Source organism: Enhydra lutris, unplaced genomic scaffold (assembly GCF_002288905.1).
Source record: "Enhydra lutris kenyoni isolate GAN:26980312 unplaced genomic scaffold, ASM228890v2 scaffoldscaffold9, whole genome shotgun sequence".
In the NCBI taxonomy this organism is placed as follows: domain Eukaryota; kingdom Metazoa; phylum Chordata; class Mammalia; order Carnivora; family Mustelidae; genus Enhydra; species Enhydra lutris.
Window position 1 is genome coordinate 36,066,978 of NW_019154093.1, and position 19,866 is coordinate 36,086,843.

Here is a 19,866-nt window from a genome sequence, read left to right on the forward strand (position 1 = left end):
AATGCAAATTATTATACAGTGTATATATACACCGGTTTGCAATTTCAAATCCATAGAGTAATACAGACCTAGTAATATAGGATATTCAAAGCTGGATCTATATGCAAAATACAACTTTACAGTAGAACCGATGAAATAAGATGCTCATACCATGAGGGGGGACACAGGTGCTAAGATGGCCTGAGAAACTAGCAGATTCATGCCCCCATCTCAGGTTTGCTGTGAGACACCTGTACCTTGTTTAGCGTAAGGTTGCAGAATTACCATTACTATTTAATTTGTATTAATTTAAATGTATTACTTCCTGCTGAGGGCAAAGAGTTGAGTCTGCATAAATGAGCTGTATACAGAGTCACTCGACTGTGGGTGTGTGCCCGTCTCCTCTCTCAGTTATTCCTGCCTGGGACCTCCTACGTTCTGAGCATGTTCCCACCGACAGGAACCACAGTAAGCAGCCTCAACAGAGCAGGCCTTGTGAACCCGAAATCTTATTAATGCCAAAGCACAGAGGTGACAGTCACCCCATTTTAACTTCCAGAGAAAAAAATCAGATAGCTCCAACCAAAAAAGAAAAAAAAAATCATCTTCCCTCTGCATAAGTCTTATTTCTAACAGTCCCTGTTTTTCCTGATTTAACATTTGAACAATTTACTTTTGTGTGAAACCACCCAATTATACCCCTGGAGCCAAGTGAAGGTCAAATCCCTTTACACCCAGTAGTCTTGACAACCAACATTCCACTTAACAACAAGATTTCCAAATCCCAGACACAGGCTCTCTTACTGGAAACATTTCCTCTGTGAGTAACAGAATGAAGTGATCACACACACAAAAAAGAGCTGGGGACAGGCTCTCTGGGAGTTTGCTGCATGGGGCCTGACCTGAATGTCAGGCACCTGGGGGTCCCCTTAGTGGAGGTTGGTGACCTTCTCCCCTGCATTGCACTTCTGTTCCCTACTGCCCGCCACCTCTAAACGGAACGCCTCTTTCTTTTCCAGAGGGAAGGGGCTAAAATACCAGACTGTGATGTACCATCTCTCGGTTGCTAGGACTGAGGTCATTAAAATGGCAGGCATTAAAAGACTGCCCCACAGGACCCAGCTACAAAGCCTCAAGGTCACTGCATTCCACAGCTTCCTGTGGGCCCTTCATTCCTGGCCTCAGAGCTTCAATATCCTGGCGAGATCCCCTCGCATTATATTTCATGGGGCTTAAATGCAAGCTCTCTCAGCAAGCCTGAGAGCATAATGGGAGTTTTAATACATTCCTTTTACCTAAGGCTGGGATCTATTTCAAAAAGTTACCCAATAGGTTTTCTTTCAGGTGAGCTCATTGCTGAGACATTCCAAAATGACATTAAAAAATAAATCCTCTGATGACTATATTAGTACAGTACCTGGGACATGGAGAGTTATGCTTGAAAACGTCTTAGATATCTATAAATAAACCTTAAAAAAATAACGCAGCAGGAGGAATGTGAGGAGCTAATGGAATCCAAAAAAGCTCGCTGCTACCCCCTTGGAGTTGAAATCCACCCCGGGCGGACTGTCGCTCCAGCAGATATAAAAAGCCAGCCACAGGCTGGAGACATGTTAGAAAATACTGGGGCAACGGAATATTAATCTTTTTCTCCAAAGAAAAGCCACAAACTCTGTTCCTTGGAAGAACTGGCCTCCCTTGCTTGAAAATGGTGCACTGTGTAACACAGACAAGGCTAAATTCGAGCAACATGTGTGGACTGCCTTCAAGATTAGCCCGCTGTCCCTTCCTGACTTCAGGTGGAGGGGACTCTTGGCAGAGCCAGGTGAGTGAGCAGCATGGGGCAGCGGGAGTGTGGCGGCAGCTTTCTGAGGTGGCAGAGACATGTGTTAAGACCCAAAGTGCCCTTTGTTTCTGCCTTCCTAAGAACATGCCTTGGGATTGCCTTTCATTCCTCAGCCCAGCTGACTAGAAGCTTCTGTTTCTCCAAGGAGTGCGTCCTGCTCTCTCAGATTCACTGAGTGTCCCCGTGTGTTACCGAGGCCCTGGAGGACTGGACACTTGGGTCACGTGAAGGAATCAGCCAAAGGATAAGTCAGCCCTCAGACACCCTTGTTGGAGCCCCAGCTGGGTGAATAAAAAACTCATTCAGAATCTGAAATATGCTACTGCACTTGGAGTGGCGACTGAAGTTCCCTCGGTTTCATAAACAGTCTGATACAAACACAGCACTGGTGTAGGTCATAGCAGATGTGGGAACAGAAATATCGAAGACAGATGTGTACTATTTGTTTTATTTGTTTTCCACACTCATTTCAGCCTTCAACAGCAACACTCACACTGCCCAGTGGGGCAGAGCCCAACATGGCTCTAGGGGCTCCTAACATGGTCAGAAGAGCCCTGGGGTGTCCCTGCAACAAGTTCAAGGGGTCCATGAACTGGAAGGAGAAAAACTGTATCTTCATTTTCACCATTCTCTAACTGAAAGTTACCATTTCTTGCAATTATGAATGTAGAAAACAAAGTCCTGTTAATATTAACACTAGCATTACCTGTAATTTTGTTACTAACAGAAATCATGACATTTTCATAACAATTACAATTACAGATACATATCTGTAACATCGGTAACAGGGATAATTGCAAATATCTTTGAAATCCAAAGTATCATATTTTACTCATTTAAAAACATTCAAAGAAGAGGCTCATAGCCTCCAGCAGGTTGCCCTTGGGGTCTATGGTACAAAAAAGCACCAGAGCCCCTCCACTAGAAGGAAATGAGCCAGCACAATGAGACAAGTCGGTCCTAAGGCTCCACCTATGCAACTAACATTCTCAGTTTGGGCCAAAAACAGGGATGACAGAACAGTTGGAAAAGAAAAAGTCAAAAGGACTGGGTTCTGGTACCTAACTTACTGAATGGCCTTTGGCACAACATTCACCCTTTTTGTCATTCCCAAGAGCACAACTATTCCTGCCCACAATGTGCCAGGCACTCTGCAAATCACTTTGCAGGCATTTCTTCCCGTGGTCCTTCCAGCCACCTTTTGTCGTGGCACTATTCCATGCATTCTACTGATAACAAAATTCAACCTTAGCACTGTTAAGGAATCTATCCACCACCCCACCCAGCTGGAAAATAGCACCAATGGGAAATGTCCCTAAGGCCATTTGGTTTTATAGCTAGCAACTGAGCTAACAACCTCTACCACCATACTTACCCACAGGATTTTTGTGATACTCAAGTGAATGGCAGGTAGTTTGTCTGTCAGATTTAAACAAGGCTTTCCACTTTCCAAAGCCAGTTACCAACATTTTAAAATTATTACCAATACTGAGGTTTTCAAGTATAGCAAAATTTTGAGTTTTAGAAATACCCCGCAGAAAGATAAGATTCTATCAAGGGGACTTCTGAGTTGTAGTTTATGTTTAAGTGGCAAAATAATTATCACAAAGAATGGCTGATGGACTGTAAGAGCATCTACGTTAATGCCAGATAAAGATCAAGTCCAACTAATACTTGCTTGTTGGTGTTCTGCTATAGGGCTTAAAAACTGCATTCCCTTAAGTAAATGAAATAAGTGCCCTTCAATCTGGCTGCAGGCTCTTAATTTATGTAGCAACTTTCTTCCTCCTACAAGGTTGTACCGAAAGGGAAAATTCCATCCGCCTCTAGCCAGGTGGTTAAGTCCCAGAGTGGAGCAGCTTTAAAAAACATGGCTTGAGGAGCTGCCTAGCATTACAGCCTCTCTGCTCCTTTCTTAGCAGCTCTCTAGAACTTTCTGTGCAGAGTGGAGGCACCCCTCCAGGAACATTCTCACCCTGACCCTTCAGGGGCCACCCACCTGACTCACGATGAAGAAAATGACAGTCATAGCAGCGCAGGCCAAGGTGATCAGCATGAGGAACTTGAACCTGAAAATCAGCCCCTATTGGGAAGGAGAGAAAGAGCAGTTTACGATTCTCCTGGCTAGCACTAATCCTTTTCCCAAGATATAAATCTGTAAAAAAAAAAACAATTTAAAAAAATCTATAAAACAAAAGTCCTAAGAGGGACTAGTAAAATAATTTCACATACTAACATTTCTCCTGCAGAGGTGAAGGTGGCTGAAAATCTTACTGGGCCAAATATTTCTTATGTTCTTATCTCTCATGAAACAGTGATACCAGAGCCTGGGGAAATTATATTCATGGCACGTTGTGAGGCTGCTAATTTCCCTGCTACGCTGGTTATGCTTCTCTGCAAGGGTTCAAAGTCACCAAATCCAAGTTTTCTGCAGTTGTAATAAAATTCTGCTCCAGTGAACAAAAAGAAATGTGCATATTAATCAACATGAAGTGGATTTGGTTGGATTTTCTCATGTGTCACTCCAGCTCTAGAGACAGGCAAAGCTTCAGAGTGCCCAAGGTTTCCTGAGAGCAGGATTTAAGAGAACCTGTGTTTCAGAGAGACACACCTCTTAGTCCAGGGCTCTTAGCCGCAGATCCACTGCACATAAAAGCCCTGAGTTCTGCAGTTTCTGTTTCTTTTCACAAGAGGAAATAGGCCCATGTCTCCAAGGACTCAGGCATGAGTCCAAGGGATCCTTGAAAAAATAAGAATATGTTGCCTACATTAGAGATCAGAGGATGTTGAGTGTTTTCCCTTGAACAAGGCACATAACCTTTCAACAGAGATTACTGAATTCTATCTGATCACATGCTGGATATTTTTAGGGAAATGTGGCCTCTTAGAGTCTAAAAATCAGATCACCTGGGCTGAAGCCCAGGCTTCAGCAAGGGAACCTTACCTAAAGCCTCACCCAGGCCAAAGCCCTGATTCCACCTTGTCAAATCTCCCATCTGGTATCACCCACATTCCATCCCAAAGCTGAAGAACCTGCTGGACAAGTTCACCCCTTCTGAGGACAGAAAGACAGAGAGACCACAGAAAACTCCAAGACAGACACAAGCCAGCAAGATGCTGTAAGGTTTAGACTCTTATTTTGCCCAGAGACCCCGCATGACAGGAGACTCCCTCCATGTGTATCTGCAATAAAGGCATCTCCTCTCCAGGTGTAGGTGTGTGGTGTGTGTTTACACACCAAGCGGGAGCTCTTGAGTCACCAGTTCCCACACGAGCCTGAAAGTTTGCTCACCTCATAGTGGAGCCGCCGGACTTTGCTCATGGCCGGCAGGCTGGACTGCTTTCCGCTGATGTTCTGAAACACCTGAAACACCATGAAGCACAGAAACAGGAAGTAGAGGCAGAGGCAGATACCAGCCACAATGATGAAGGCCATCTGGTGGTTTCCAGTAAAGGAAAGGGCAGGCTTGCTGATGACACAAACACCTCTCCTCAGTTCTGCTGGCAACGACACCCACGGTCTCCAAATAGGGGGATAAGATAGTAAAACCTGGCATTCTAATGCCAGCAATAGCAATTTTTGGACACAAAAGTACAAAAGAGCGGAATGTTCCAAGCTGCTTTCTGAAGTGAGTGAGAAGAGGAATGGAGCCTTGCTTATTAGAAATGCAGACTTCAGGGCCCACCAGAGACCTACTGGATCAGAAACCGCCTCTTAACAAGATTCTCAAGAGACTGGTACCACGAGACATTCGAAAAGCACTAAAATAATGGGTGTTGGTTGCAAAAGACTGGTCAGGTAGAACGCTGCATTAAAATTACCAGAAGTTTTAATACAGCCCAGGTTCCATGGCGGATCTATGGAATCTGATTTTCCAAGAGCAAGGAAACCATGTATAATCATGTTTGAGAACCAGTGGGCTAGTGCTTGGATTTTTAGAAGGAGACCAAGACGCCCGGTCAGGGGGTGATGATGTGGGGATTGGGAGCAGCAGCTCAAGGGAGGCTGGGCATGGGATGGAAGGCCTTCCAGTAAAACCAGGGATGAAGTTCTGCCTGCAATTTTCTGTCACCACAAGAAAAATCTTGTCAAATGGAACAGAGAGCAGAAGGACAGATGGCCAAGGTGGGAAATGAGGGTAGAAGCAGCATATACTTTGAAACTGATCCGGGCAACTCTGAGACCTATCTTGAAAGCTCAACTGGAGAATCACCAAGGTTTGGAGAATGCTGAGCTGGCTTGGGAGGCAGGTGACCTGAATCTAAGTCCCTTCTGCTACAACTCTACCCCAAGTTGCATATTTTAAGATATTTTAACAACTGTGAACTCAGCGTGTATATTTCATTAAATAATATATTTAATGCAGTTTCTCCTTCCTTCCTAAAGCTGACAGCACGCCGGAATGAAGGGAATATAGTTTTTGCTACAGGCCCTGACATTTTATTTGCCTCCCTGGACCTCCAACATATGTGTACAATGAAATGGCTGAAGCAGACTTAACACTGTAAGTACTCCCTGCACTGTGCAGCTCACATTTTCGGGAGGAAGGATGGGAGCAGGGGAGAGCTCAACTCTCTCATCTTCAAGGTAACGATACTACAGAATCAGTTGGCTCACAAAGGTCTTGTGATACTAAGAAGCCCACGTAAACATCATGGCCGGACAAAGTGTATTTACCAGCACATGACCTGATAGTATCCATCAAGAAAGAATACAACTCCAGCCTCTCTCCCCACTACGGAGAGTCTTTCTCTCCCACAGGACTTAACATATTATTCAGGAAGATAAAATATTTAAATCCAGTATCCTAAAGGGGAGAAGTGAAGACTGTGGCTTCTGCTTCATGAAGATAACTCAGACCGAGTGTACGCCAACCAGCCAGAAACCTCGGCTGCTGCTCTGGAACAAATCACCTTAGTCTCATCTCTACACGGTCTCAGAAATGAACAGCCACAGTGTGGTATGCCAGCACACCAAAGTCACCATAAGAAGTCTCACACATGGAAGGACCTCAGAAACAGGCTCTCCCCAGCAGCCCAGAGATGAACCTCTGCGGTTCACGCCAGTCATGCTTGAGTCTGCAGTAAACAAGTGTCTAAGAGATCATCCGGACAGGCTGTGGTAAGACAAGTAACTGCGATCCCTAGCCCTGGGGATACGCTGCACCTTCCTCTTTCTGCTGGCTCTTACCGGGCTTAAAAGCAAGCATTAATTCTTCTTATTTGCCTTAATTGTGCCATTCTCATTGGTCTGAGGATCAAAGCTCTGGCTGGCACACATGGAGAACATCAGCAGGACTTAGACCATGATCTGGGGGGGACCAGGCAGCTATGGGAAGAAATGAAACCCTGAAGCCATCAAGGAAGGATACGGCCAGCTCCGTTCCAACATCTGTGGTCCAGATACTATAGAAGGGATTTGTGAGCTGTACCCCTCTGCAAAAAAATGAGATGGAAAGACAATTAATACAGAGGCAAAGGGGGATTTTCGTTTTCACACATCCTCTACTTCTCAGCCAGAAGGCAGGGAGTGTGTGGAGATGAAGAAAAGTTCACAGACTTAAAGAGAAACAGTTTGAAGGAAAGGACCAGCCCAAATATTTCAGCCCAATCCTTATCCGATGATGTGACCATGTCCAATGCTTCTGTCCCCAAGCTCCCGGCCACCCTTCCTTTTTTTGACCCCTCCTCCTGAAGAGCTCCGGTGGACACGGGGATGCACCTTTCAGCCCAGGATCCCACAGCCACTTGCTCACCTCTCACACATGTCAAATATGAAGAGGCAGAAAGAGCCAACAGCAATCGGTCCAACTTGCTTCCAGTATCCTGCTATGTGATTCCGCTCGTGCTGGTCCTGCAGGAAACCAAAATGAAGAATGAAACTGGGGAGACCAGAGCAATTCTGGAGGTAAGTCAGTCATTGCGACAGTCCTTGCTGACCACCGACTGTATACCACACATCATGCTAGACTCAAGGCATATGAGAATGAGTAAGACCAAAATCTCCGTTCCAGAGGACCTCATTTTTTATCAGCCCATCCATAGGGGCTCTCACAGCCACTGGAACAGGATGTTATGGGAACACAAAGGAAAGGCCTTGTACCCTCAGCAGTGGAAGTTCTCTGCTCTGCAAAATAACTCATTCCAAATTAAATTATGTCTTATCACTTGTGTTTGTTCAGGCGGGTGGAACTCCAGAGGACAAGGTAAAGACTTCGAGGCATTAAAATACGTCAAGAGATAGAACAATCTCTCTCATGGTTGGGGAAAATAGACATATGTTCTCCCTATCTCCATTAAAAGCAAGAGTAGTTCCTCTTGGTAGATATATAAAGATGCTAAGAGACAGAAAATGAAAGAATGCAGAGTGAAAACATGGGGAAAGGCAGAAGACAAATCTTAGCACCCAGGCTAGAGACCAGGTGCGACAGTCCACACAAATCCCCTGTGGCTGGCTGTGCCACTGCTGGACCCAAGTCCCCTGTACTCCTAGCCCTGCCGCCAAGGGCATCACCACAGGAGGACCCCTCCTGCCTACCCCAGGTACCCCAGCCATCAGCAAACACCTCTCTCTCCTCTTACTGCTCTCCTAGAAGCACTGCAAGTTTTCAGAAGCAATGATCAAACCCTAGGAGAGTTTAAAAGCAGTCCACTACTATGAAGCTGACTGCCCAACAGGACCAAGCTCCAGCTGGCATATCACCTGAGCCACAATGTTAGGACCCCACCATTCTTATTGATCCATACTATCTTCGATCCCTCTGTCTGGGCAAACTGAGATCAAGGAGGTCAGTGTTTCAGGGTAACAGGGGTTACTAGGCCACCTGGACAAACTGCCCCCTGGAAAAAGCCAGACCCACATTCTCTGGGGGTTACCTTGGTCCTGGGGACAAGCAGAGCTGAAGCCAAAGCAGAAGAAACAGTAACAGTCACTGACATTGCTGTGTTTACTTCCTGTGAAATACTCACATTATTTCACTTAAATCTTACAAAAACCCTATAAACCGGGCCTTTAAAATCCATTTTACAGATGAGAAACTGAAGATTCTGGGTCAGAAATTCACTTGCCAGAGTCCAATTGGCTAGGTAATCAGTGGTGGAGTCAGAATTTGAACCGGCATTCTGACTCCGGAGCTCAGTCCTGCAACCACTGGTTTACCTTGTCTCACCCCCGGTCTCTCCCCACTCAGGAGCTCTTACCATCATGTGCTCGCCACAGAAGATGATCCAGAAGGACAGCAGCATCGCATAGAAGATACCCTGTCGGATGTCGCCGAAGAGCAGCATCCAGGTCCAGTCAAACCCAATGGAAAACCATTCCACTGGGATATTGATAAAAGTCATGGAAATCCCAAGGGCAAAGATGACCCTGATCATGAGAAAACAGCAGGAAAACTACTTTATTCACCCAGGAGACAGATTTTCAAAAACCAAACCAAACCAAACCAAAACCAAAACCAAAAACCCAACCTAGTTTGGGGGAATTGAGATGCTACCTACTGAGACTGAAGCTGTATGATTAGTTTCTTAGCTCTCATAATGAGTTCCTACACCCAGATGCAAAATGCCTTATCTTGTCGGCCCCACTGCATCATGAAGAAAGGCTATGTTAGCTTTTCTACAGAATTGAAGCTAACCTCCATAGTACCCTGTACTTTATTTTGGTAATCAGATTAAGAGCTTCCTACAATGTTTTCCTCTCCTTTGCCTTCTTAAACAGAAGACTATTCTGAACATAACTATCCTCTTCTACCTATTCAGGTAATCATTAACCTGATCATTAAAAACACTCATAATTATTATTGTGATGATGATATCCTCCACAGCAACTGTGACTTGGATAAACATGCTTGTTTCCATAAGAAATTACTCAAAACAACAAGAAATACAACTCCTTTTAGCTGCTTGTTTAGTTTTAATTTTGCTTTTTCCCTACTGCCCTATTAATTGCCACTGCTCTACCAAATATCATTAATTTTTTCACTGACTTACTCATACTTTCAGTCATACCCATGAAATACAAGTGTTAATTAAGCAAGGATCACATGCCAGGCATTTTGTTAGGGCCATAGATAACTAAGTGAGGTAGTACTTTTCTACTCATGGAGACAGATTAGTGGCTAAGCCAAATGTAGTGTGTCAAGAGATGTGACAGAAGTGTGAACAGGCTGCCTCAGGGACTTCTAACCTTGACAGAGACAGAAATTGAGAGGACTTATGAGTCATGACTGGGGAGGTGGAGGGTACTGCAAGCAGAGGGAAAAGCCTGAATCATTTGGGGATCTGCACATGGAGGAAATGACAGGACATGAGGAAATGACAGGCCATGACATCAGAGAAGCAAAAAAGGCTGAACTCATAAAGAAACTCACCTGCCCCATCAGAGAACTTATCTTGAAAAGACTGAGGATCCAATAAGAAGTTTAAACAGTGGAGTGACATCATTCATTCATTCATTCATTCAACAAATTCATTCATTCAACAAATTACTGGGCTCCTACTATGTGCCAGTCACTATTCTAGATTCTGGGGATATAGCAGTAAACAAAGTAGGCAAGGATCCTGCTATAATGATGCTTGCATTCAGAATGGGTGAAAGGAGGGGTCTGGGAAGAAAGTCAACAAATAGAGAATATAATGAAGAAAAATAAAGCAAGGTAAGAGAATGGAGAGAGAAGGGATATTATTTTATATAAGGGAGATAGGAAGAAGGTTCTAAGATAAGAGACATTATGGCTGGGCCTGAAGGAAATAAGGAATTGAGCCATAGAGATATCTAGGAAAGAGCATTTCAGATGAAGAGAACAGCAAGTGCAAAGGCCCTGAGGTGGGAGCATACCAGGCATGTTTGAGCATCATCAAGTGGTAGAGAGGATAGGAGATGAAATCAGAAGTGACAAGGGTCCAGGTCATCAAGGGCTTTATAGGACAGGGCAAAGGAAATGAAAAGCCAATGGAGAGAGCTTGGAGCAGAAGACTTACAAGATCTGATTTACACTTGAATGGGAACACTGGCTGCTGTGAGAATAGACTGTAGGAAGGAAAACAGTGGAAGCAAGAAGTTGAGAGGCTCAACTTCTCAAGAAGTTGACAGGCTATTTGCAATTCTCCAGGTAAGAAATGAAAAATGATGGGGAGTTAGATTAGTGGGGTAGCGATGGATATGGCAATATTTCCTAGTGGGCTGGATGAGGAGTCTGAAGAAAAGAGAGAAGTAAAGGATGACTCCTACTTTCTACTCTCTAACCTGAGCAGCTAAAAGGATGGAGCTGCTATTTCCTACGATGAGGATGCTGGGTGCTAGGGAGAGGAGCAAGTTTGAAGAGGGAAGAAATAAAATGTTGTCCTTTGTATGCGTTACATTTTTGTGCAAGTGAAGACGTTAAACAAACAGCTGGAATTCTTGGGTTCAGGGTTGGGAGAGGCTGAGGTTGAGGCTATGAATTAAGAATCATCAGGTGTAGATGATTAAGACCACGTATAATGTGTTTGTATATTAATGAGAATAATCCAGCAGAAAGGAAAAGTCACTAATGTGGGAAAGAAAGGGGATGTATCTACGAGTGTTGTCCTTCTAGAGCTGAGAGGGTTGGCTTAGGAGCAAGACAGTTTGTTCACTGTGACAGAAAGGATTTGCCCCAGATCATGGGAATGAAGAGCAAAGACAGAATAGAGAGCCAGAAATGTGAGAGTGGTTTAATCCCTAGGATTTAGTAATAATTTGCATGTGAAAGCTGAAGGCGGGGTGGGGGGGAGAAGAGTCCAGGATGATTCACCGTCTAATCATCAGCCCAAGTAACACACTGACCACTTGAACTAGACCGCAGGAAAACCAGGACCATGACAGGCAGATCAGGGATGCCAGTGTCCCTTAAGAGTGCTCTGAAATCAGCTCTTACTTTTCTAGAAGCACTGGGGGTCGGGACATCATAGTGATCCTCCTCCAATACCACACCATAATGATGAAGATGCTGGGCGTAAGGAACGTCTTCATGGCAAACCACACCTTGGTGAAGCCTCCATTTTGATGGATTCCCTAGATAGAGACCAATCATAATTTTGAAGGAGAATATATCTTATTGTTATTTTCTATCAGCAAATGCATTTTGGGGAGAGGTGAAAGCAGATCTTTTCTGACGAAATTTCAAGATCAAGAGTTTAGCAGTCATAGCATATACTCTCTTCACGTCCTCCCTAGCCCCTCCTCAGGCACTGCAGAAATCTAAATAAAAGGCAAAAAAATGGACTCACTCTATACAACAGGAATCATTAAGAACATGATCAAAGATTCTTCTCTAAGGATTTTTATTGAAAAATTGAGACATTTTAAGATGCTCAAAATGTTGGTATTGGTAAAATGTGTTAAGGTAAATTTAGTGGAATGCTAAGCAGCATTGCAAAGTATATTTATATTAAACTCGCAATATACTCTTAAATGAAAAAAAAAAACAAGGAACAAAGAAGGCAGTTGGGTAGGATCTTTTTTCTGGTAAGGATATATGTATCTTTCTATATGGAAAAAACTATAAGGAGATATATCAAAACCTCAACAATGACTATTTCTCTAGATATTACAGGTCATTTTTATGTTCTATATGTTTACATGTGCTTCCTAATTTTCTACAATAAATATGTATTTTATATGTGACTTTCTTAAGTTTAAAAAAAAACAAAAATCCTCTTGCTCCATGTTCTATCTTTTTGCCTGTTAAACAAATCAAATGGAAAGAACCTAAAACACCACTGTTCTCTTTAACATTTGTGCTTGCAAGACATGTTAAAAAAAATTATTTTTATCTTGGTGTTACTATGCCATCATGACCATTACTAAAAAACCTTAAATGGGCATAATAATTGTATTACTTTCCATTTAAATTGTCAGCCATTATAGGTATGTTTTCCATTTCTCAGGTGAAGCAATTGACACATGGAGACGCCAAGAGTGAGATGGAGTTTCCTTCCAATACACATGCCCACAGACCAATGTTCTGAGCCAGTGTTCTAATGTCGCATGCTGCCAGGATCCATTAGGTTCACTTACCACCAACTGAATATCCTTTATTTCCCCAATCCCGACGTTGATTTTCTTCTTCTCATTCACAGGCAGCCGGATGTTCAGAAGGTAGTACTTATGAGCTACAGACCCGATTTCCATGAAAGGAAGGACATCACATTCATAGTAACGGCCCTCATACTCTGGGGTCTGGAAGAAGAACAGAGAGTTTGTGACAGAATCGCTATTTCCAATAGACTATGTCTGAATTGTCTTACCTTTGGCTCATATCACTAACGCTAAAATGGATACCTTAGAGCTACAGATTACAGGGCACAATGGAGGCATGGTGTCCACCGGCTTCCCCTCACTGCCCCACCCAAAAAAACCCAAACACATCTGAGGCAGAACCAGAAATTTTATTTTTTTAAGATTTTATTTATTTATTTGACACACAGAGAGCACAAGCAGGGGGAGCAGCAGGCAGGGGGTGGAGGGAGAAGCAGTTTCCCCATGGAGCAGGGAGCCTGATCCGGGGGCTCGATCCCCGGACCCTGGATCTTGACCTGACCCAAAGGCAGATGTTTAACCAACTGAGTCACCCAGGTGCCCCTAGAACCAGAAATTTTAGATAAAAAAGAGAAACCCTGGCTATCTCTTAACACTTTCTCAGTTCTTCAGTCCTCATTAAGTCTCACCTCAGACTAAGGTGGCCTCCCAGGACTGCAAGGGCTTTTTATTTGCAGCACATCCCTGGAGCCCTCAAAGGCTGTATGGACTGGTCAACTTCTGAAACATTCAGAAGAAAGCCCTTGCTGACGTTCATCACACTCTTAGATAATGGCTAATTATTTTCATGGTTTTGGCCCAAAGGAGAAGCTACAAAAAGGTGAAAATATCTTCTTTTATTGATCTGATAGAAAAAGAAGTCAAGGGGTGCCTGGGTGGCTCAGTGGGTTAAGGCCTCTGCCTTCGGCTCGGGTCATGGTCCCGGGGTCCTGGGATCGAGCCCCGCATGGGGCTCTCTGCTCAGCGGGGAGCCTGCTTCCTCCTCTCTCTCTGCCTGCTTCTCTGCCTACTTGTGATCTGCATCTGTCAAATAAATAAAATCTTTAAAAAAAAAAAAAAAGAAAGAAAAAGAAGTCAAGGAGCACTTAGAATTTGGGGAAGACAGAAGGGATAAAAGGTAATAATGAAATTAATTTATTAGAGATGCCCACTTGGGATTTTCTACCTAAGTGCCCAAGAGGTAAAATAGCAGAAGGGAGCAGAAATTTTAATTAAACCAAATTTAGCCCAGTTTCTAGAACACCTCTTGTACTTCCTGCCAAGGATTGAAAAGCTACCACTCAGAGCATGGTTGTAGGAGTTTAAAGAGTAGGGGTACAGGTTGCTTTTGAAAACTAAATTCTGCTCTACCTCACCAGGACTCCTGGCTACATGTCTCTGGCAAGGGGTCAGAGTAGGGGAGTAAATATGGGCACGTACAGGCACGAGCTTCAGCAGCCTGGGACTTTTTCCTGATAAAAGAGATGAGTGCCTGCCATCAATGTAGGGTTTATACGTCAGCTTGAATATTTGCTGGGTGTGCAACTCTTGATCCAGTGAAACGAAAGACCTCATTTGCTGTTCCTAAGCCTACATTCTCAGGACCAACATAAATTTTTTTATATTTTCAGAGTAAAAATTCCAGTGAAGAAATCAGAAGGAAGATAACAAGGAGTCCTCACTTGTGTACGAAGGGTCTCTGACCCTTTTGTGATATTGGGGATTCTTTATTGGACAGTCAGAACTTAAGAGTGCAATAAACAGATTTTGTATAGAGGCAAAGACAACGTAGAGGTGGAGGAGGCTAACATCTAGATTTTGGGCTTTCATTCTTTCCTTCCTCAATCATAGCAGACATTACTAATCAATCATTATAGTTTTTCATCATCTAAGGTTTGAGGGGCTCTTTCAGAACTACTAGTTGACTACATTTGGTTTATGAGAGTTTAGAAATTCTTCTGTAGAAAGCTTCCTGCTTCTTTAAAAAATTTTTTTTTTATTTTTTTTAAGATTTTTTTTTTATTTTATTTTACAGACAGAGATCACAAGTAGGCAGAGAGGCAGGCAGAGAAAGAGGGAAGCAGGCTCCCCGCTGAGCAGAGAGCCTGATGTGGTGCTTGATTCCAGGACCCCGAGATCATGACCCGAGCCAAAAGCAGAGGCTTGAGCCACTGAGCCACCCAGCCGCCCCAAAAGCTTCCTGCTTCTTTCCCAAACTTCAGCTGTGGACTAGATGATTCTTCCTTTGTAGATTCTTTCTCTTTCCTCTGCTCCTTTCATTTACAGTTACAGATCAGGATGAGTACTGTGGCTCTCCAAGAACTACTGACAACACATTAGAGGCTCTTATTTGGCTTCAGGTTAAGCTTCATTAAGAAAGTTGATTACCCTTTGTGTTAACAGTATGAAAAAGACTTTCTGATATGTTTCCATTGAGGATCTTGTTTTATTTCTACAAATTGAGATTTCTGAGAGGGAAGAGAACAAAACTTACTCAGTCTAATACCACTGACTTGATAGTGTTTCTCACCCAAGGTCCCAAAGTAGTAGCAGTACTGGCTTGGAGACATGGGTCTTCCAAGTCCAGCCTCCAACTCTGATGGGGAAGAGGACCCTTGAGTACGGCAAGGAGAAGAGTGATGTTGTCTCAGACATGCCTAATGGCAGGCACGGTGCTGTTGTAAGGAAGGTACCATACTCCATGCTCAGAGACTTAGATTCTAGCCCAGGTCTGGCCCCCTCCTGGGGGGAATGTCATTCACCTCATTCAGCCTCACTTTCTTCCTAAGTAAAACAGGATCTCTGGGGTTCCTTCTAATTCCCCCATCCTGGTTCTCTGGGTGTCTTCTCCTTCCCTGTCCTTACAGAGAGGGTAACACTACCACTCCATGAGACAAATTTACTGAAGTTGAACAAATCAGACACATCAGATTCTGGGATCCTGGCCTGGCCTACCTGTCTTGGAGACAAATTCACTATATCCTGTTGGGGGCTATTCCTTATGCACCGAGGTTCTGCCAGCATTTAGGGCATTTAGGAAGAAAGACATTCCCCCCCTCCTTCCTTTACCCCATCCCCCTCAGCACTCCCCCAACTCCAGCATGAGACTGGCTAATTAGGACATATTACAGCAGGTGGCAACTTGACTTTTTTTTTTTTTTTCTTTCGACTTCACAATCCACCAGGGACTAAAAAGCTTTAAAGCAATTTCTCATTTAATCTTCAGAATCAAGACTAAATTTCACTGCAATCAAAAAGCAGAGATTTGATGATTCATCTCCTTCACACTTTTCAAGGTTTAATATCTTTCTTGAAAGGGATCAACACATCCTAAAGATAATTAAGCAGCCATCATTAAGAAGCAGTTGCAGGCTTCTTAATGACCTCCCCCTCACTCTGCTTCTCAACGCCCTCCGGTGTCTAAGGAAGGTGAGATATGACTTTTCCACCGAAGATGAAATTCCATATCCCAAGGCTTTATATCCTTTAACTTAGATATCCAACCAGTCTCACCTCTGAAAGATGCATTCAACTTGCAGTGACAGAAAGGTTTTAATTAATTTCCCCCATTGCATGCAAAGGTCTGAAAATGTCAGCTATTCCTCTCCTGCTACCTCCAGTTTCTCTCTACCATTCATTCTTTCCTGCAGACTACCCCGAAGCGCCTATCCCAAACAATTCCAGATAACTTTTGGCAGGGGGTGTGTGCTATAATTGACAGCCAGCAGAGGATCTAAGGCAATGACTGTTAAATTTTATCAAACATGGGCGCATGGGTGGCTCAGTCAGTTGAGCACCCAACTCTTGATTTCAGGTCAGGTCATGATCTCTGGGCTGGGAGATAGAGCCTGCGTCGGGCTCCGTGCTCAGTGGGGAGTCTGCTGGAGAGTCTCTCTCCCTCTGTCCCTCCCCCCGCTCAAGTGCATGTGCATGTGCACATTCACTCTCTCTAAAATAAATAAATAAATCTTCAAATTTTATTGAACTTAAGGAGTTGAAATCCTATTAAAACACAGATTCCTTGGTCCTATGCCTTGAGATTTTGATTCAGAAGGTCTGGGGGTTGACCTGGGGAATCTGCAATTTCTACAAACTCCCAGGTGATGCTGGCGCTGTTGGTCCTCAGACCACACTTTCCCCCTAGGAAACCTGGGGAAGGGACAGTTAATAAATAGCAGGTGACCCAGCAGGTCCTATGTATAGGGTGCATGGCTTGCCCTCAAGAGTCCTGGTGGCCACCTGGTTAACATCCCTTTTCATTCTCAAACACAACCCAGAGTGGGTATTAAATAATAAGGTCGCCCTGCGGATGTTCATTATCTCACCTAATCCTTATGCAGAATCCCAAGGCAGGTATTATTATTCCATTTTGCAGATATGCAAATGAAGCTGGGACAGATTAACTACTTTTACCAAAGGCCATACAAACAATCAGTGATACAGCCCAGAATTGGAGCTAAGTGTGTTTTGCTCCAAATCCACACTTTTACCTAATGTTAACACTGTGAACCTGCCCTTTCCCACCTTACTCCTCTTCGGGGTAGGATGGACAGCTGGGGCACGGTACTCCGCAGCTTCAACGTGCCATTCCTCCCATCCCACAGGGAACCCTGACTTTGCAGTGAGATGCACAAGTGAGGCCAGGAGAGAAGAGGAACTGACCTGATCAATGGAGCAGGTACTACAAAGCTGTCCAAATCCTTTAAAAGGAACTGACTTGACAATACCAAGGGACAAATGACATAATCAAGAATGTGCTTCAGTGTACTTCACATGCAAAAAATGAGACCATTTCTGCACCTGAAGGGACATCAGTGATCACCTTGCTCAGGGTGCTTCATGTCAACACCTTTGAGGGCTGTGGGTAACCAAGTATTATAGTAACTATGGCTCCATTTCATCTTCACAGAAATTTTCACAGGTACGGGAGTCAGAATCTAGGGAAGGCGTGTGTGTGAGGACGATACTTGCCCCTGAAAAGGGCCCCTGGCTCATTGTGACCTGGTCCTTATACCATCGAACCTTATTATCCTCTGAGGGCCACTGAGTCCACCTCTGCATTTGCACTGATGAGAAATCATAAAACTAAAGATTTCTGCCAAAAAGAAAATGTCTCCCTATTTTCAATGCAGGAGAGCAACCTCCCTCTCATGGGTGGTTGAACGAGTCCTTCTGAAAGAACCAGAGAAGGGAGAGCCTTAAAAATGGGTTGGAAGACCCAGGTCTCAAATGAAATTAGATTTCCTCCCTCAGGGCCTCTTTTTGTGTGTGGTGTTCACTGGGATTTTTAGTCTTTGTACCTGCACATTAACTGGCAACAAAGAGATGCCTAAGAAACAGAGAAGCAAATACAAGCATTGATCCAATATGAACAGATTCTCACACCTTAAAATAACTTAGCAACACTGTTCAGGCACTCTCAGCCCTTAAGCAGAGAACCAAGAGTTTATTTTTATGGAGGAATTTCAGAGAAACAACTACATCACTTCAAACAGACATTCTTCCTTCCTGAGCAAAGACCTAAAAACTCTGCTTTGCCCTTTCCTCTATTAAGACAAAGGACAATGACTAACCTTTGTGGGTCATGCATACTAAGAGTAAGGACTGTATCTCTGAACTGTAAAGTAAATCTTCTCACGTACCTGGAACCCAAATAAAAACCCTATCAACTTAGACATCAAAGCATCCTACCTTGGGGGATGTGAAGGTACATTTCAGTTTCCGGGGTACTCGCTCATGGGCCATTTCAGTCCATTCAGCAAACATATCATCGCGATAAGCCAGGGAAACATCCATGGAGACTTCTGCATTTTCTCCTGCAAGAGAAAGGATGCACAATTCTGAAATGGCATCTGGGAAGGTATTTTGGGAAGAGCTCAAAAATTCTCATAGGCTCTGCCATGGAAACCAACAAGACAAAAGAAACATAGTAGTTCCTAATCAAACTCCAAATCCAAGTCTCCAAATCCGAGAACTTAAACGTCATTGGATAAATGTTGAGGCTGAATGCTTGGTCCCTTCCATTAGCACTCTGCCAAGGAGTCAAAGAGCTTCTACTTAAACACCTCCAGAGACGGGGTCTCACTGTCTCTGAAGCAGCTCAGATGGTCAGACTGTGACTCATGGTCAGCACTTATCTTCCTGAGACTTGCAACACTGCTCCTAGGTCTGCCCATAAGAGTCCCATGGAATGTGAGATCTTTTTTCCACAAACATGCCTTATGTACTTGAAACCCATACTTTATCTGCTTGAGTCTTGTTTCCTTTCTGATAACAATTTTCCAACCACCCCTCAGAGACATGATTCAAGTACCTGTCTTCTGAACATACTCTAGTCTCAAGACATCCTTCTTAAAATTTCTCCCCAGGAAGCTCTCGAATATGGGATCTGTTACTGCTCAAAAACTCAAGACCCCTCTGCAAATTGTGGGGAAAGTTAATGTATAAGATGAAGAGCTTTTCCAAAGTTAAAGACTTACACACAGATAAGAATCTAATAACTAGCACGTACCCATGCAACTGAATATTCACATGTACTTCCATATCAGTAAGGGCCATAAGTGGGTTTAACTCACCACGGAACTCACTAAGGGGATTAGATTAATGAAAATCACATCTGTCCATTTTATCTGTTTTATACTGTGCTGAGCAAGTTCAACAACAGAAGACTCTTAATGGGGCAAAAAAAGCACAGATCACATTTCCAAAATGTTTGGAGAGCCAGCTCTCACTGGGGTTAGGAGATGGCGCTCGATTCTAAGCTCCGGAACCTGAGCATCTAACACATCACACGGGGAAAAGTTAGTAACTGCTGTCTGGAAAAATAGCGCTTTCTAACCACTGGCCCAGTGTGACTTGAAGCCAGTTTGACAATGTGAACCCCAAGTTGTCTGAAATCCTGAAAGAGAAAGAAAGAATGCAAGAAAGGAGGCACTTGAGGCCGCTTGGATTTAGATGAAACCGTCAATGAACATCAGTGCCCCGCTACTTTATTGGTACT

At 43.8% G+C, this 19,866-nt stretch overlaps 1 protein-coding gene across 2 annotated transcripts in view; it reads right to left on the reverse strand.

Moving 5' to 3' along the window:
• The window catches only part of LOC111143076 (wntless Wnt ligand secretion mediator), a 101,247-nt gene that overhangs the window by 15,139 nt on the left and 66,242 nt on the right, over positions 1-19,866 (reverse strand). For both annotated transcript variants that reach the window (XM_022496532.1, XM_022496533.1), the window contains 8 exons: positions 18,558-18,682; positions 12,867-13,028; positions 11,725-11,861; positions 9,026-9,194; positions 7,582-7,679; positions 7,198-7,261; positions 5,118-5,261; positions 3,825-3,908 (listed from right to left, as the gene is read on the reverse strand). In XM_022496532.1, coding sequence (XP_022352240.1) covers positions 3,825-3,908; positions 5,118-5,261; positions 7,198-7,261; positions 7,582-7,679; positions 9,026-9,194; positions 11,725-11,861; positions 12,867-13,028; positions 18,558-18,682 — 983 coding nt within the window. The remainder of the gene's footprint in view (positions 1-3,824; positions 3,909-5,117; positions 5,262-7,197; positions 7,262-7,581; positions 7,680-9,025; positions 9,195-11,724; positions 11,862-12,866; positions 13,029-18,557; positions 18,683-19,866) is intronic.